An 18,707-nucleotide genomic window follows, 5' to 3' on the forward strand; every position below is an offset into this window, starting at 1 on the left:
TCCTCTATTATTATGATGACTATGAAGTTATTGTAATTGTTAAGAGCTCCAAATCGGGAGATTGAGTCTTGGCCACCACTGACTCATCATACCTTGTGGGTGGATAGATCTGACAGCTTCATCTCGAACAGCTTCATCAAACAACAGCTCTGGGACCAAGTGACTCAGTAATGATGGGAGAGAACTCCAATCTTTCACTTTAAATTTTACAGTTACTTATAGTAAGTGAGGTCATGACTTTGGCAATCTAAGGACAAATGAAGAGAGCTAAATGCTGGAGGGGGGGGGAGTGAAATACTGCAGAGCAGCTAGGGCAGTGTACCTTAGAAAAGGCAATAAAGAGAAGAGGTGTGCTTTAGATGGAGCAAAATTAACAGTTAGTTAAATGAACATTTTAATAGTTTCCTAATTAATTCCTGTACAGTCCATAGAGATTTCAGTTTGGCTTCGGTGTAGTTGGTTCAGTACTTGTCAGATAGAATGGAGACTAGATTGATCATCGCTATTATCCCTAGGTTTGGCTACCCTCCAGAATTGTCCTGAGGTTTCCAGGAATTAAAGATTTAACCTGCTCACTTTGTAGTCTCCCTTTAAGAAAATACAAAGTCTGTACTTCAGTTGTGCTTTACGGGTATGTTGGATATTGTGCAATGCTTGATCTTTTACATGTGTCATCATCTGTACTTTATAAGTCCTGATTTTAACTCTGGGCAGGAATCTCCCCCCCCCCCCCAACACACACACACAATTGGCACAAGCTGGCTTGTTCATTTTAATTTCTGTAACCTGCACTGTGCCCTGTTCTCTGACTTCTTTAATGTCTTGGCACATTCTATGGCTCCTTTAGTGCCCCACTCCCTTCTGTACTTTTTTAAATGATTGTTCACTAGCTCCTTCAGACTTCTGTTCCTGGCTGATTAACAGACCCATCTTTTTTTCCCATGCTGTTGCCCACAGTCTCTCCACATGGCAGTTCCAATATTAAATAGAGGGAAAAGATAACTGCTGGAAAGGCAAAAAGATTAAAAAAGGAAAGTAAAAATTAAGGAGAGAAACAAGTGGAGGGAGGGGAAAGTGAAAGAAGGGAGAGACAAAAGTGAGCGAGAGCAAAGCAGAAGTGGAGGAAAACAAGAAAAACATCATAGGATCCTGATTTGAATATCATTATTGGCCTACCACTGCGTTCAGTCCTCCTAACCTATGGACCCTGGGGAAATGGCACCGGCAGCAGCGTCAATGGAAATGGGGCGGTAAGTCTTTCCCTGTGATTTTGGAGGCCCTACTGGCCAGTTTTTGCCGAACGTCAGCCCTGTAAATTCAGCCCTCGGTGAGGTCAGGATTGGGCTCAGTTTTGATACCTTCTACAGTCCTTAGACTGCAGAGCAATGCCAACTTCATGCCAATAGAGATTCTTTGTAAAATTTGACTTTCCAAATTTTCTTGCCATTCGAGAGTTTCTAAAGCTGCTTGCTTTGGTGGGAAGTGTATGTTGGGGGTTTGGGGAAAAGACAAGAAGTGTCGTCTTCTATAGTCAAATAGCTGGCTAGCACTTGTTTTCTAGGTTCACACAGGAAGAATGGTTACTTGGATGAGGTACTAAGGAGTACTTGGGGAACTATACCCCAGCAAAAATCAGTCTTTTCAGGAGAGGGAAAAATGCATAGACGTGACAGCATAGGACACAGGTTTGCACCTTTGGTTTCCCACATGGTGAGTTACAGAACACCACTGGAAAAACACACAAATTTAGCCCGGATAACTTATGAAATAACAGGGGAAAATAACAAAATGTGAAATAAAGCAGAAAGTAAAGAAAATATACACATTCTAGCATCACCCCATCATCTCTTATTATAGACATTTAATAGTCTATTTTCCACAGCAAATTTCATGCTGTTATGTAGGGGGTGATGTTTGGGGTCAGCTTCGCCTCTGACTTATGAGCGGTTCGAATCGCTCCCACTCCCTTGGTTCTAGACCTTGGACTTATTTGGGGGTTGTGATGAAAAGTGCAGCAGGCAACTGATTTTTGGTGCAAGAACTTTGATCTTTATTTGAGAAAGAAAATACAACACAATAATCTTAACACTCTAAAAATGGGGAACACTTCGGTACATACGAGGGAAAATTACAATAGACAAATACTTCACCCCTCCCAATCCCACTTTACTAGCTAAGTTGGGCTCCAAAGGACCAGGGATAATGCTCACCAAACGAATCCTTGACAGTTGAGAGCTGGTTCGCGGTTTCGGGGTTCGCTGGATGTGTTGGTTGGTGCCTGCTGTACCCTGGACGTGGTAGAGGACTTTGACTGTGTGTCTGGTGATGTTCTGGATCACTGACACTGTTGAGAACTTCTGTGGAGAACTGGTGCTTCCAGAAAGAGAGACTGTGAACTGTTGCTTCCAGAGAGAGAGAACTCCTGTGTCGAACTCGAGAGCGAACTGTGTAGAGAGAGAGCTGCTTTTCTGAACTGACTGCTGAACCCTGTAGAGAGAGAGAGCTGCTTGAACTGCTTCTTTATGATTTCCTTGATGAACTCCCCTCAATGAACTAACTGCTTTCTTGTAAAAACAGGCCTCCAATTATACTAAACGAGGCCTGCTAATCTACGCGCCAAATCAGTCCTGGCTTATTGTTAGATTTTGGGCGGGCTCATTAATATTGATCTGTTCAATTGTTTAATTGGTTTCGGTATGGCTCCATCACTTGCTTAAGTTGTTTAAGAATGTGTGAAGTGGTTTCGGGATGGTCCCATCGATTGTTTAAACTCTTGTTTAATTGCAGTAAAGTTGTCTTTTCCTGTGGGGGCCAAGGTTCTTTTGTTGGTTGGTGGCATGTTTTGCATTATGCAAGGTTTTGGATGGTTCTGTAATTTTGGCGGGAACTGCTTTTCCGTTGTAAAATGACTGAGACAGTCTCGATAGTCCCCAGACAGCTCGGTTAATGCCAATACCCAAAACTGTCCATTTACAGAGGCCAATCCCAATTCCTTTGTTGCAGCCTTTTTTCTTCCACAGGCTCGAACATGCTTTTAAAAATAAAACCAAAATCCTGGGGTCTTTGATTTTAAATCTCCCTTAGGCCCAATATTCTTATACCATTCTGACATGGTTTATTAACAGTCCAAAAATCCCTCCTTTAGGGTAATCTTCTTGGTTTTGGGGGATCTGCGGAATTTTGCGAATCTTGCATGCTGTACTGTCTGTAAATCAGATCAAACATCTGTTGGAATAAAGAGCAATTTGTGACTTAAGACAATTTACCAGCTGCCTTATTCCTGTATATTGATATAATATTGTACTCTAACCACTGTAAAAACCTTAAACCTTTGTACCTAGAATGATATTACAGTAGTCTTGGACAACACTTACAACTTTCCTATTGGAAAGGTACAGGGAAAAATCTTTGAATGAAAGTCACTTTAATCACAGAGGAAGCCCTTTGGAGACAGAAAAATTGCATTTGGACTATCTTGGATTTTCCATTGGCCTCATTCTGTCATTCCCTTGACTTTCAGAGAAAAGCTAATTCAGAGTGAATGAATAACCCCTATGCTACTGCCAGACAGCAGATGCAGAATACAGTTTTTACAGCATTGATGCAGTCTTTCTGTTAAAGTGTGTCTGAGCTGACTGGCCCTATTGGCCACCAAAGAATACTAATGCTGCTGTTGCGATTGTACAATTCAGTTAAATCACTGAATATTTCAGTAATTTACTATGCATCAGCAGAATATTTTACAATTATGATTTGACAGTTTAATTCATATAAAGAATTGTTTAGGCTTGTCATTTTTGTGCTGAATGGGTTAATATTTTGTTAACTGTTTAAAATTCAGTAGTACTGTGGTTAATGCTGATAATTTCCACATAATCTAATTTTGGAGACTTCCAAAGCATTGAGTTGTTTCAAAAATGAATAGAGAGTGGGCTGCTTTACATTAATCCTAATTTTCCTGTTACAGTGTAATTAAGTACTATTTTCTAAAGTATATGCAATAAAAAAATGAAATGAACAATTTTTTGTGTAAAATGAGTTCAGTAATTATTTCAAGTCAATTATGTAAAATAGTGACGTGGTGGCTTTGTTCGTTAGCCAGGTCATTACTTAAGAAGTGATGCCAGAATGCGTCATCTGAAGCACCTTCTCGTAACTGATGATGAATACTAAAGTGACACATTTTTAGGTCAAATTAATTAATGTTATATAAAGTAAGGTGCTGATGTATCTTTGACTACTGATTCAAATATTGTTAGAATAAAGCCCTCTTTTTCCTTACACGTGTTTTGAATTTTGCTTAGTTTTTCTTACAGTACAACCAAGTAATCAAGATGACCTAAGTTTATGTGAGGCAGAATCCCTGCAAGTGAATGTCAGCTATCACCAATGACCAGAGGGAAAGTAATGTTGGGAATGGCTGCTGAGCTCGCTTGATCATGCTCAAATTAAGCTTCAGCATGGAGCTAGCAGGTGGATGCCAGCTGTGGCCAAAGGCTATTTTGGATGTAAAAGATTAGCAGGAATGCCATGAAGCTCTCCAGAGTGAAATCAGGACTTAAATTGCCTTTGTTCATTTAACAGCAGTGAATGTTTTCATCTTAACATTAGGCATGGGAAACATGTTTCTTACATAAACTAACAAACTGTATTAAGGGTGTTAACAAAATGCGAGAACAGCCTGAGTTATCCAGGTTCCTGGAACCAGACTGTTGGCTAATTACTATGCTTTGAATGGTGTGGCTCTATACAAAATAATTATTCTTCCAAATGAGCAAAAGTTTGTAACAATTTTATTTTCTATCTTCCATACAGATGCAAGACAAAAGTTTACCAAGATAATCTTCCAGATACAAGCGTTGTCATTGTTTTTCATAATGAGGCCTGGAGTACTCTGCTTCGTACAATTCACAGCGTACTTATTCGTTCCCCCAAACAGGTACTTGCAGAGATTATCCTAGTGGATGATGACAGTGAAAGAGGTAAAAACTATTTTCTTTACATAACAGTAAATATTGTCATGAGAATATCATTGTAACAAGGAAACACATTTTCTTTTTAATTCAATATTTGAAGTCAGCTTCATATGACAGATGAGCTTATTATTTGGCCTATTATATTTGAGCCTATTTGGATATTAATTAAAGGCGAAGGATGGTATTTTCGGTGCGCATTGTACACAGTTCAGCATTTGCACCCTCCTTGGTTGAACTTTGGTTAGGATGAAAATTTGACAACCATGCAATGTGATCAACCCTGTGTGTGCTCTATTGAATCTAATTTGCTTCAGTTTATCGCATGGTTATAATGACACATGCCGTATTAGCATAGGTTTTCTGCTAGCCACCAACAAATTTTGTGGTGCTAACTGGACAAGCAACAACTCCAAATGGGTTGGAGATCTGTAATGCTGGATCTCTGTCCACTTTAGTGCTGCCCCATTTTCCACTGTCCTTTCTGGTGGTTCACAGAAGCACCTGTTCATTTTTACGTGAGGCAACAATGATGTGGCAATATCATATGTCCCATTTTCCATTATTTTCACTGATTCATATTCATGCCTATTCTATATGGGTCCCCAGAGTTGCTAAATGCCATGCAGAGGGCAGAAGCTAATTTAAGGAGGTTTAGATTCAATGTTAGCAGGTGCGATTAAAGGCTTATTGTGCCATCTGGATTTTGTGCCATTTGCTAATGGGCTGCCATTTCGTGCTCCATTTCAGATAGGACAAAATGGCCATAATTGCTCCTTGGAAGAAGAGTAAAAGGCAGGATGCTAGGCTGCTAAGGCTCATGGCACTCACCTGCAAGTATGTCCACCTCAGAGTATACAGGCAGATGTGTGACTAGCTGCATGAGAATCAGGAGCTGTGCCTGCAGAAGCTTTGCTTTCTAAAGGAAGTAGTAATTGAGTTACTTGCTGCAAATAACTCAGCAGCCCACCTCCACCACAGCTACTGCTCTGCCAGTGACTGTTAAGGTCACCCTAAATTTTTATGCTATGGGGCGATTCCAGGCTGGGGACATGGGTGATCTTGGATAATCCACAAATGCATTATGCAAGTTACAGATGCATTATACTTGGACTTAGCAATTGCATCTCATTTACCCATGCACAACCAGCAGAAATATGATAGGGCACTGCATTTTTATAGAGTGACAGAATTCCCCTAAGGTCCAAGGAATCGTAAATTGTACCCATGTGGTCATAACTGCTTCCTTGCTCAAAGAACATTCATTCATCAACAGGAAAAGATTCCACTTTCTCGATGCCCAGCTCATTCATGCCTGGCAGCACTGCATAATAAATGCTAACCACCCTGGGTGTCATACTCGGATGGAAATTCGTCAGCGCAAAGTTTCTGACATAAAAGGCTGTCATGCGGCTGCAATGTGCACCCGAACCAGGAGGCCCTAGGCTGGCCCAAAGTTGTTTCCTGTTGGTGTCAGCATGTAATGTGTGACCTCTTAAACCTACCCTGTGCTTCTCATTGTTGCTACCTGACTGGCCAGAGTGCATGAGGTGGCTAGCTGCTGCATTCCAGTAGGAGCCATTAGGAATTAAGGTGGCATTTATCTCACAGCAGCTGAGTTCTGAGATGGACCTGCTGTAATCTGCACCTCTTGTGGTGCTGGATGGACATGACCCTACATCCTTTCAGCTGCATCTGCAGGCATTGGAAGGGGCTGGCCTACACGCACTGCCATCATGTGTGCCCATTTCTAACATCTCACTTGTACTGGGAACTGCCTTCGCACTGGAACTGATCTGGCAAAGCAGATCTAATAGTAACAATGTGATCATTAAAACCTCAATGATGCTCATCTGCAAACCAGCTCAATCCTTTTAAGGCTGGAAGAGAGCCTTCTCCAACCTGGCACTCGGGGGCCTCTATGGCAGTCATCTGAGCATCTGTCTGCCTTTAGGACCAATGTTTTGGGGAGGCACTGCTGCAGTTGTCCATGGAGCTGCCACAGCCTTCAGCATGGACTCCACCCTGGGTGTCAGACTCAAAGAAATTCATCAGCGTAAAGTTTCTCTTCGGAGTGACGAACATTTCATCATATAGCTTGCTGACAGGTGATGTGGGGGTTACAGTAGGAAGTGACTCATAGTATCAAAAATCTGCAGCTGTTGTCTACATCCTATTTCCTCTTCTTCTATTAGCTTCCTACCTAGGATTTGCAACATTTCCTCCTTGTGGGATTGAGAAGGTGCAGGATTGGGCATCTGTCACTTGTTGCAATTCTCGTGCTGTGTCGAGGGCTGTCTTCTCCTTGAAAAAAATAACAAAAATTTTGGCTACCATGATATGCAGTAAAACTTGGATGTCGACCCATGACGAGTGTGATAACAGATATGTGCAGTGAACAATTAGGGCTAGATTTTCGTGGAGCCGTCAGGCGGGGTTTCAGGCATGTGGGAGGGGAAAATCCCGAATTTGGGGGTCCCGACACCATCTCGCCCAAAACCCCGCCCCACGTAAGTTTCAGGGGCGGCGGGTACCCGCCCCGCACTGGGACCCGCCGAAACCAGGCAGGAAGGGATTCGTGCCAATTAACTGCCTGTTAACAGATAGTTAACAGGCAGTTTTTAGCCTAATCCTTATTTTGAGGGGTTTCGTGTGGGTTTCCCGACGGCTCCAAACCACGCCAGGTTAGGGCAGGCGGGACATCGGGTTGAAGGAGTTGGAGGGGTCGCGATGTCGGTGCTCAGGTGAGTGATGGGTGCATGAGTGTAAAGGTAAGTGTGTTTGGTGTGTCTAAAGTGTGTAAAGAACTTTTACTTACCTGTACTTACCTTAACAGCCTTTCTTCCTGTAGCCGTCGGGAGCGCATCACTCAGCTGGAACTGAAAGCTGAATGGCTGCGATCTGTGAAAACTGACAGCCTTCAGCTTTGAGTGCCGGTGAGAGTTCTAACTGAGTCTGTGCAGAAGGACTCATGTTAGAACTCAATGTCAGTGTTTCACAGCTTCAAACAGCTGTGAAACACTGATATTTCATCTGTCAAGAACTTTTGACAGATGAAATTGCAGTCTGTGACGTCACCTGTTGCCGGGTGGCCCTTAATTGGCCTGCTGAGCCCGTTGGGCGGGCTCAACAAGGTAAATCAAGGGAAAATCGCGCGGATTGGCTGGACGTCGAAGTAGGCGGGTCAAAAACCCGAAGGGGGAAGTCCTGCCTTCTTCCCGACAGCTTTGGGAAAATCGACCCCTTAGATTCTGTGTGAGGCTTTTAGACTGAGTGTGAAGGAATACTTCCAGCTGAAGACTAGGGGTGTGAAGGGCACTCTGCTACCTGCTGGGCATTCATAGTAAACAATCCAAGCACTTTAACACATTTTAAGTGCCAGACTTGCTTAATACAGCATTCTTGGAAGTGTTAACGGCCAGAAAAAAAAGATATAAAGGTAATTTGAAATCCAACACTAAGAAATGCGGTATTGACATCAGTACATGAGTGGAAGCCATCAAAGACCGCAAACTGTGGCAATTCGTGTGTATGCAGAGAGTTGACGAGTTTGAACAAAGAAGCAGAGAAATGTAGACAGAGGAAAGAATGTCAGTCTGCTGTGACTACACCATCAACTGGGTTGCCTTTCATATGTCAGTTTTGTGGTAAAATATGCTTCTCTAGGATTGGTTTGCAAAGTCATCTAAATGCTCACCAAAGACGTGGCCAACCGTAAAACTTGAATCTTTGTTTCTTAGCATAAAAAGAATAAAAATCTTCCTCAATTATTGAGGGATTGCCAAAGGAAGGAAGATGTGACTGGTTCCCCTTACTTTGCCGGACTTGACAAGGTTGTTAAACAACTTTCCAATACATAGTTGTCATGTATGGGATGTTGTCTTTAGTATTGACTGCCCTGTCCACCTCCTTCCACTTCCTCTGCACATCTCTCCTTGGGGTTCCAATTACTCTCCTTCCTCTGCTGACTTCGTGCAACAGCACTTCGACAGCTGCATCACCCAGTGAACCTAAGGGCTCTCTGCCCTCTTGCAGACTTGACGGATGCTATTTTGTCAGTATCCTTAAATGCTGTGCTTCCAAGCCACTTATTTTGGAAGACTGCCCTTTTAAGCTGATGCAGGCTTCAAATATTGCAGTAGCATGTTAGTTTTGCCCCATGTAGGCAAGCTCCTCCTGAAACCTGGAGCTCACCTTGATTATTCAAATTAAGGTGAGCTCGAAACTACAATGTTTCAGCCCATTTCACACGGGCAAGGACAATTCAGGCACCATCCTATTTATGATCAGGATTTTGTCCAAGTGGAAAATCTAGGCTTTTTTAAAATTCTTCCAAAGTTAATTCCTTCTCCCCTGTAGTAGTATTGGCCTGCAAATATCATTTTATTTGAATGAAAAATCAGGTATTTGACTACCTAAGGATAAGCCCAAATCTAAGTGAGACATTCCAGTCAACCTAAATTTAATAATCAGGCTAGACTCAAACCAAGGTTTTCTTGGTTTGGTGTTGCTTAAGTTCATATTTCTAATCAGTTTATGTGGTGGTATGCTTCTGTGGGTGCAAACATGTTTTAAGAGCACATATTTCTATTTTTTCTTCTCAACGAAAGCATACCTGAACACTCTTTCTGGTGCTAATGAAGTCCATGATCAAGACTAAGTCTGATAATACTGCGATACTGGTCAATATTTCAGCACCTATACTGTTGTACTATAATGAAATACTGTCATTGTGGACTCAGAAGCAGGCATTGCCTTCTGTTCAAAGTCACATGTAGATGCAAGATAGACTGCATCAGTTTCCAAGTCCTCAATAGTTGCTGATGGAGAAGGAAAGGGTAATCTTGCCAGCACTGAGATATACCTTTTGAGTGAATACGAAAGAGTAGACAGTTCTCCTGTTTGTATTATGATATCACAGCTGCTATCTGTACCTTTTTCTTTTTGTGATCCAAGTAGCACCCCAAGGTAATTTAACACAACTGCACACCTTACTGATGTGTAACTCATAGAACCGATCATTCTGGCACTTTTTTTCTTCATCAGAAGAGAAAGCTCCTTTCTGAGAATACTGATGTTAGAGTAAAATTATGCACTGAAAATAAAACTTGCACTTAGTGCAGCTCATTTCACACAGCTTTCAATAATCATCTTTGACTATCTGATGTATGTTATTCAATCAAATGAGGTACAATGAAACTATAACACTCTAGGCCAATTTTTTAATTTTCAGATTCAGGTGCTTTATCCTCATTTAAGGAAATTAAGAATCAGATGAAAGTCCTGCCACACAACTTTCAGTGAACATGTTTATGTCCAAGACCAAGAAATATACTCTCACGTGTAAACAAATGTTTAATGGAGCATAATACAGCTTAAAAAATAAATAAAATAGTGGTTAAGAATAAACTCTTGCACAAATCAGTTTTTAAAAATGGCCCAGAAATTAGTGTCCCAACGCGCGAGTAAGCACCGTGTACTCACGCGTGGGACCGATGGAATTGCCGGTTTGCTGCATGCGCGGGAAACCGGCATTTCCGATCCTCTGAACCAAGGGGTTCAGAGGTCGAACGCGTGCGCGCAGGAGTCTGCGCGTTGAACTTCCTTTTTTTCCCCCAGGTTTGCCCGTGCGTGAAGGCCTCCACTTTTTACACTTTAAAAAAGCAGACGTAAGGACTTAATTTTAAAAGGTAAGTGGTCTATTAATTAAAATTAGAATTTTTTTTCCACAGGTTTATTATTTTTAAAGCCTTTACAGTAAGGTAAGTGTATTTTTAGCCCCGATTTTTTATAAAATTATTTTTTTCAAAAATGTAAATTATTGTTTAAAATAGTTATTTAAAGTTACTTATAGTTCATTTAAATAGTGTGATGTTTTTTAAAATTTTATTTCAAGTTTAAGTACTGTTTTGGGCGCCCGGAGTTTTCATGAGTTTGACAGTTCTTACTGTCAAACTCATGAATGAACTTTTGCATCCTCCGATTGGTTGCCCAGTGCTCACGTGATCCCAGCCGACGTATCGCACTAAGTACGCCGCTGGATCACGCAAGCACAGCGCGCCGGGAGCTGAACCGGGCCACAGACAGGAAATCCACGCAGGCCCAGGCTTCAACTGCCGGCGCGCTAGGTAAGTGTAGGTCGGGGGCTTGCACCCGCGGGAAGCCCCCGACACCAATTTCTGGGCCAATATTTATATATTTCTGTTTACTTTATTCTCATGACATTTTGACAGATTTTCACAAACGCGCCTTTTGGAAAATGAATGATGGCATTGTGAGCCAAGCTAATACTCCCAAATTAGAAATTACATTGGGTGATATAAGTAAATAAATGCTTCACCTGTTTCTGTTACATTCTTCTGTCTTCTGTTTTAAGATGTTAACCAGTTTAAAGTAACTGTAATATGGAGCTGGGTGACACAGTGGGTTGGACATTGGCCTTTCACCTCTGAGGCTTGGTTCAAATCAAGTCCAACTTGATGGTCTGCTGGCTATAAGGGTTCTACATGAAATGAGTTTGCGAAGTTTAATTCCAATTCCTAGTGGGCGTGAGCCTACAGTACAAGATTGCCTATAATTTGGCACTAATTAGCAACGTCATTCAGAAAGGCCTAATGATGACTAGCCTCCCATCCTCCACCCTCTGTAAACTTCAACTCATCCATAACTCTGCTACCTATATTCTATCCCGCACCAAGTCCCATTCATCCATCACCCCTGTCTTAATGACCTACATTATGAAAGGATTTGATAGGGGAGACGTAGAGAAGTTGTTTCCACTTGCGAGCGACACCAGAACTAGCGGTCATAAATATAAAATAGTGACTAATAAATCCAATAGGGAATTCAGGAGAAACTTCTTTACCCAGAGAGTGGTTAGAACATGGAACTCGCTACCACAAGGAGTAGTTGAGGTGAATAGCATAGATGCATTTAAGAGGAAGCTAGATAAACACATGAGGGAGAAAGGAATAGAAGGCTATGTTGATGGGGTTAGATGAAGAAGAGTGGAGAAGGCTCGCGTGGAGCATAAACACCAGCATGGATCAGTTGGGCTGAATGGCCTGTTTCTGTGCTGTAAATACGATGTAATGTAATACATAGGCTTTCAGCCCCCCAATGGCTCCAATTTAAAAGTTTCATCTTTGTGTTTCAATTCATTCATAGCATTCCCTCTTCCTATCTCTGTAACCTCCTCCAAGTCTACAACTGCCGCCTCCTCCTCAACTCTACGTTCCTCCGACTCTGGCCTCTTATGCATTCCCCCATTCCTTTGCCCCACTGTATGCAGCCGTGCCTTCAGCCACCTTGGCTCCATGCTGTGGAATTCCCTTTCTAAACCTCTACAGCTCATCCTCCACATTTACAATCCTCCTTAAAACCCACTTCTTTGACCAAGTTTTTGGTCATCCCACTATTTTGAAGACAAGCAGGGGAGTTCTTGCTGGTGTCCTGGCTAATATCCTCAATCAACATCACAAAAAGCAGATTATCTGGTCATTATTACTTTGCTGTTTGTGGGAGCTTGCTGTCCGCAAATTGGCTGCTGCGTTTCCTACATTACATCAGTGACTACACTTCAAAAGTAATTAATTGGCTGTAAAGCGCTTTGAGACATCCTGAGGTTGTGAAAGGCCCTATAGAAATTCAAGTCTTTTTCTTTTTAAATTCTCAGTCTTTGGCTTGAAGCCCATTTTTTGACAGATTGCACCTCTTTGAAGCACCTTGGGACTTTTTTTCTACATTAAAAATGCAAAGTAAATGCAAGGTGGTGCTGTTACTGACTCAATGGGGGAAAAATTCATTTTGGGTCGCTAACATCGCCTGGGCGCTAACTTTAGCGCGCTACTTCCTTCTTAGAGTGCTAACCCCGAATATCGGGGCAGTGCATTCTGCAGCACTACGCATTGGGCCACGTAGCGCTGCCACATGGAAGGGCTCTCCACCCCCCCCCCGCCGCTAATGAGAAGTGCAAATGCACCGAATTTCTAGCCCATTGACATTACCAGCTGAGCTGTCAGAGGAGTATATAAAGGTTTCTGAGGTACCTTGAGGTTAGAGACTTGAAATCACTCTCTTTCCATCTGCCCCTATTTGTAATACTTTTATCATATTTATATTATTACTGTTAGAGAAGCCAGCTTGGAGCTACAGGGCAGGATTTTCATTCAGGAGTCGGGACTACAACTTTCGGGGTTGTAGTCCCGCCTCCATCGAGATGCGGCCAATCCACGCAATTTTAACTTGATTGACCTTGTTGAGCCCGCCCAGCAGGCTCAGCAGGCTAATTAAGGGCCACCCAGCAACAGGTGACATCACAGACTGAAATTTCATCTGTCAAGACGTTTTGACAGATGAAATATCAGCTTGACAGATGAAATATCAGCGTTTCACAGCTGTTTGAAGCTGTCAAACACTGACAATCTTACTTCTAACATGAGTCCTTCTCCACAGACTCAGTTAGAAATCTCTCCTGCACAGAAAGCTGCAGGCTGTCACTTTTGACAGTTTGCAGCCATTCTGCTTTCTGTGCCGGTGAGATGAGGGACTCCCGAGACCTAAAGGAAGGAAGGCTGAAAAGGTAAGAAAAGGTAATTTAAACTTCTTTAATCACTTTAGACACACCAAACACACTTACCTTTGCACTCATGCACACATCACTCACCTGAACACTGACATCTCGACCCCTCCAAGTCCTTCAACCCAACGGCTCGCCTCCTCTAACTTGGCGTGGTTTGGAGCCGTCGGGAATCCCACACTTCAACCTTAAAAATAGGGATTAGGCTAAAAACTGCCTGTTAACTACCTGTTAACAGGCAGTTAATTGGCACTAATCCCTTCCCGCTTCGGGTAGGCGGGTCCCAGTGCGGGGCAGGTACCCGCATCCTTTGAAACTGGCATGTAGGCGGGTTTGGGTGCGGGATGGGGTCGGGACCCCTGATTTCGGGATTTTAACCCCCGCACGCCTCCAATCCCGACTCCACAGCCCAATGAAAATCCTGCCCCCTGTCTCTGTGCCAGGAATTAAAGTTCTAAATGCAGAGCCTTAGATTTACAGATGTTATTAGAGGAATGATACTCTCAGACAACACACACGGCGAAGCAAAGGCTGCGGAAGACCGCAGGTTACATTTGTTGAGCTCAAGCTGTGGAGTGACCAACCCTCGATTCCCCCTAACTTCTTTTACATTTATAAAGTACCTTCCACATCCCCAAAGCACTTTACAGTCATGAAATTACTTTTGAAATGTAGTCACTGTTTTTATGTAGACAAATGGGGTAGCTAATGTTCACACAAAATCCCACATGCAGCAATAAGATGAATGACTGGTTAATCAATATTTGTTGAAGGATAAATATTGACTAGGACACCGGGGGAAATCCCCTGCTCATCTTCAAATGGGATCTTTTACAACCATCTGAAAAGGCAGGCAGAGCCGCAGTTGAAAGATTCATCTTAGACATGCCGCCTCAGACAATGTAGTACAGTCCCCACTGCTTATAGTGGGCGCGTTAGTGCGAATACGATTTGCCCGCTGAATGTGATGGCCGGTATAATGTTTGACAGACTATATGGTGAGCATTACCATCACATGTTGAATAGTCGTGAAATTAAAACATTGATAGTATTATAACAAAATGAGCAAATGCGTAATAATATAAAATATTTCTGTAGGAGTAGTTGTCTGACTAAAAGGTGAAAACAATTAAGTTAAACAAACACTTTAACAGATCTCACAGAAATGTCGGAATCTTGGAGGCTCTGTATTTTATGCATGTTATGAAAAGTCACGTCATTTATTTTCCCTGTGTATGCAGCTCTACCACTTTAATACTGATTGTTTTATTTATTCCTTCAATCACTGAGCAGCTAACACTCCTGGTGATTGATCTGAAGTGGTAACAGTAGTTAGTGCCAGTCCAGTGGACTAATTATTGCCTGGATGAACACATTACCTGCCTCTTTATAATGAACAGAAATAGCAAAACAGCTACATTTTCTTCATAACCCCAGCCTATGTGATGTAATTTTATTTTAACATTCAGATCACCATAACAAGGTGCGAACTAGTGAGTAAGCACAGCTGTTTCTTCCCAAAATAAATGGAGCACTTAAGACACTATAACCAGCAACCAACATCATTGCAAATGGATAATGGTTATCATTTTTTGGCTGATAAAAGCCACTTCCCATTTTAAACATGGACACTTTAAGTGATGGGGACTGTACACCCTCAGTACTGCACTGAAGTGTCAGCCTATATTAAGTGTTCAAGTCCTATAGTGAGGCTTGAATCCATAACCACCTGATTTAGAGGCAAGACTGACTCAAGCTGACATTTTAAGGAGACATAGCCAGGAGACTTTGTGGGCTTCCTACATATTCTCCAGTACACCGCTTACCATGATGTTAGGCTGGGGCCATGCTAAATCAAATAGGGCAGAGAATGCTGATGCTTGTTTAAGTATATAGGAGACTCACTCTACTTATGTAAATTTTTGCCCAGTTTATATGAGAAAAAGGTATTGGGAAAAGTCTAAGACACAAGAACTACCACTTTGGTTTGTCCAGCTGGTGGAAGCATTTTTTTTCACTGATAAAGCAAAAGTTGACAGATGCTATGCTGAAACCATTGTTTGGAGTGCTGTTGCAATCACACAGCCTAACTATCTACAGCCAGACCTGGATTGCCTTTCATTACCAAGTTTGAATAAAGTGTTGGACATAGTTCAAATCATAAAATTTTACAGGACAGGAAGCCATTCAGCCCATCACATCCATGCCTGATCTCTGAAAGAGCTATCACCTTAATTTCATCCCCCCTGCCCCTTTCCCTCTGTCCCATTTAATTCATTTTCTTTTTCAAATATTTTGTAAGGTAGACCATGACAACCTGTTTCACCTTGTCCAGAACAATAGAACCTGAGGACACGGCCTGTGCTTAAATGGTGGTAAATTCAAAATTAATAAGTGGAAACTTTATTTCAGTGAGTGAGTGGTCAATCTATGGAATAGGCTCCTTAGGGAGACGGTGGAAGCAGAGAGTATTGATTAATTCAAATGCAAATAATTTCTTTCTTTCAGAAAAGACTATTTTGGGATACAGTATATGAGTAATTTGCGATGTAACAAATGGTAAGCAAAGCATGCTTGGGAGGAACAGGTGACTTTGGACTTATTGTTCCCAATGTTCTCCACCCCCAGGGTTTTCCTTGCCTCATGTCTGGGTCTGCTGTAAACTAATTGATAGAGATTGATTGCTATGATTAGTCAACAACTTCATTATTGTTGTATCATGCGATAACCAGGATGGTAGAAGGCAAACTAGATGGAACTTGGTCTTTTTATTGTCTAGCAATTCCTATGTTCCTATGTTTATCCACTTTCTGGTAAGAAATTCCATGTCCTAATATCTTTAATATAAAAAAATTTGCCAATCTCTCCCTTCATTCTTTTGGCAGTGATCTTAAATTTATGCCCTCTAGATACCAATTCACCAAGAGTACAAATAGTTTTCCCTAAGTTTCCTTACCAAAACGCCACATAATTTTGAACTCTATCAGATATCCTCTTAACTTTCTTGCTCTACTGAAAAAGCTCCAGTTTCTCTTGAATATCCTCATAACTAAAGCCTCTTATCCTCAGTAAAGTGAATTTCTGCTGCAAACTCTCCATGGCCTTGACATTACTAAAATAAGGCACCCAAAATTGGACACCCTATTCTAACTGTAGCATAGCAAATGAATTTTATAGGTTTACCATTACCTCTTTTTTCTTTTGTACCCTATACCCCTTTATAAAGCCTATGATCCCAAGCAATTTGTATTGCTTTATCAACTTGTTCTCCTGTTTTTTTAAGATTTGTGTATCTGTCTGCTGCTCTATTCCTTTTAAAGTTTTACCATTTATATGTCCCTTACTTATTCTCCTCATTAAATTTCATCTGACATCTATTTACCCAATCTATTGCTGTCTCCTCCTGATGTTGCTTACAGTCTTTGTAACACTTAACCGTTCTCCCGATTTTGTGTCTGCAAATACCCTATACCCAAGTTCAAATAATTTCTGTTGTTTACATCCTCCAGTTCAAAACTATCCATTAACCACTACCCTCTGATTTCTCTGTTAATTAATTTCCTATCCATGCTGCCATCTTCCCTTTAATACTAAGTGGCTTCATTTTATTCAAAAGTTTCCAATGCGACACCTTATCAAACACCCTTTGAAAATCCATATATACAATATCCACTGAATTTCCTTTGTCAGTACACCACATTCTTTCCTCATAGAACCCTATTATGTGTGGTTCTTAATTAACCCATGTCTTTCCAGGTGAGTATTATTTTCTTTCCCAAACTATTACCTCTGGAAACTTATCCACTACTTTGAGTTCCACTCATTTTTTCAGTACTTTTGTGCTGAGGGTAAGATGAAAGCAATCATAAAAAGATGGTGGCTGGGAAATTGGAGCCGTTTGCACCGGCCGTTAAGGCCAGTTTGGAAGAAAAAATGGTAGCCACCTCGCATTCGCCCTCCTCCGGCATGGAACGCGGTGGCCGCCATTTTGGGCAGGTCGGCAGCACTCGCATTGCCTGCGCTCGCTTCACGTATTTAGATGAGCCAGGTCGTGACATCGATTGGCGTGCAATGCTGAATTGACACACGATCTGGGATTTTGGACGTCGCCGCTCTTATTAATGCCCTCTCCAAATCTTGCACGGCAGAACATGCGTGCAGCGGTACAACGGACCCGCTGCCAGCACTTCTTAAAGGGACACACGCAACTTTCAGGTAAGTTTAGATTTTTGCTTTTGTACTGGTTTCTTTACATTTTATTGGAGTAGTGGATTGGTGCAGTACATTTCAAAAGTTGTTAAATTGTGCAGGGAATGCAAAGAGCGCTGCTGGACGTTTGCAAGGCTTCGGCTCTTAAAAGAATGCCTCTGAGAACACCACTTGCTCCCTGTCCTGGGGGCTCTAGTTGCAGTCTCCCTTGGGCTCGAGCATGGCATGGAGATGGAGCAGAGCCAGCAAAAGAGACAAGCTGCTCACAGAGGGAGGAGGAGCAGCAAGAGGAACAAGCAGAAGAGGAAGAAGCAGCAGAGGAAAAAGCAGAAGAGGAGGAGTGGGAGGAAAGAGGCAACCTAGACAGCCCCTTTCTAGCCAGGATATCCAGGATCGAATCATCTGCCTGCAGTACCAGTAAACACAACCCTAGTTCCCCTTTCAACATTTGCTCCACACCTTACCTCTGTTACTGACCATCACAGCAACCTCTTGGCCACAATGCTGAAATAAAAGCCACCAACACAGAAGAAACTTTCCAGTCCAACTTTATCCATATATGTATCGAATAATACATCAACAAATCAACTAATCACCCTTGTGCATTCCCTTAGTGACTGTCTTGCGTCTGCCTTTGCCTATCCTAGTGATGTTATGCAGTGCTACCCCAGTGGCTGCAGCATGGCTGGTGGAAGGCTTCTGACTTTCAGTGGGGTCACTGCAGATGGCCTTGCAGAACGACCTTGAGGAGCTGGTGGCTGGGAGTATGAAATTGAGTGATGGTGTTTCTTCTTCTTCTTCACTCTCCTCTCCCTCTTCTTGGGCAGCTACTGGCTGGGCAGGCTGCATTTCTTGGGTGTATGAAATGGGGAAGGCACAAGGGTAGGGTTGTGGTGAGGGAAGAGTGGTAAAGCAAGAGGTGCATACTTACACCATGTGCAGCTTGT

At 42.2% G+C, this 18,707-nt stretch overlaps 1 protein-coding gene across 3 annotated transcripts in view; it reads left to right on the top strand.

Annotated features, from left to right (window-relative positions):
• The window catches only part of galnt13 (polypeptide N-acetylgalactosaminyltransferase 13), a 685,563-nt gene that overhangs the window by 386,019 nt on the left and 280,837 nt on the right, over window positions 1–18,707 (top strand). For all 3 annotated transcript variants that reach the window (XM_085986310.1, XM_085986311.1, XM_085986312.1), the window contains exon 4: window positions 4,816–4,982. In XM_085986310.1, coding sequence (XP_085842436.1) covers window positions 4,816–4,982 — 167 coding nt within the window. The remainder of the gene's footprint in view (window positions 1–4,815; window positions 4,983–18,707) is intronic.

This window comes from Somniosus microcephalus, chromosome 4 (assembly GCF_052327205.1).
Source record: "Somniosus microcephalus isolate GS21.2 chromosome 4, FLI_Smic_1.0, whole genome shotgun sequence".
Taxonomy (NCBI): Eukaryota; Metazoa; Chordata; class Chondrichthyes; order Squaliformes; family Somniosidae; genus Somniosus; species Somniosus microcephalus.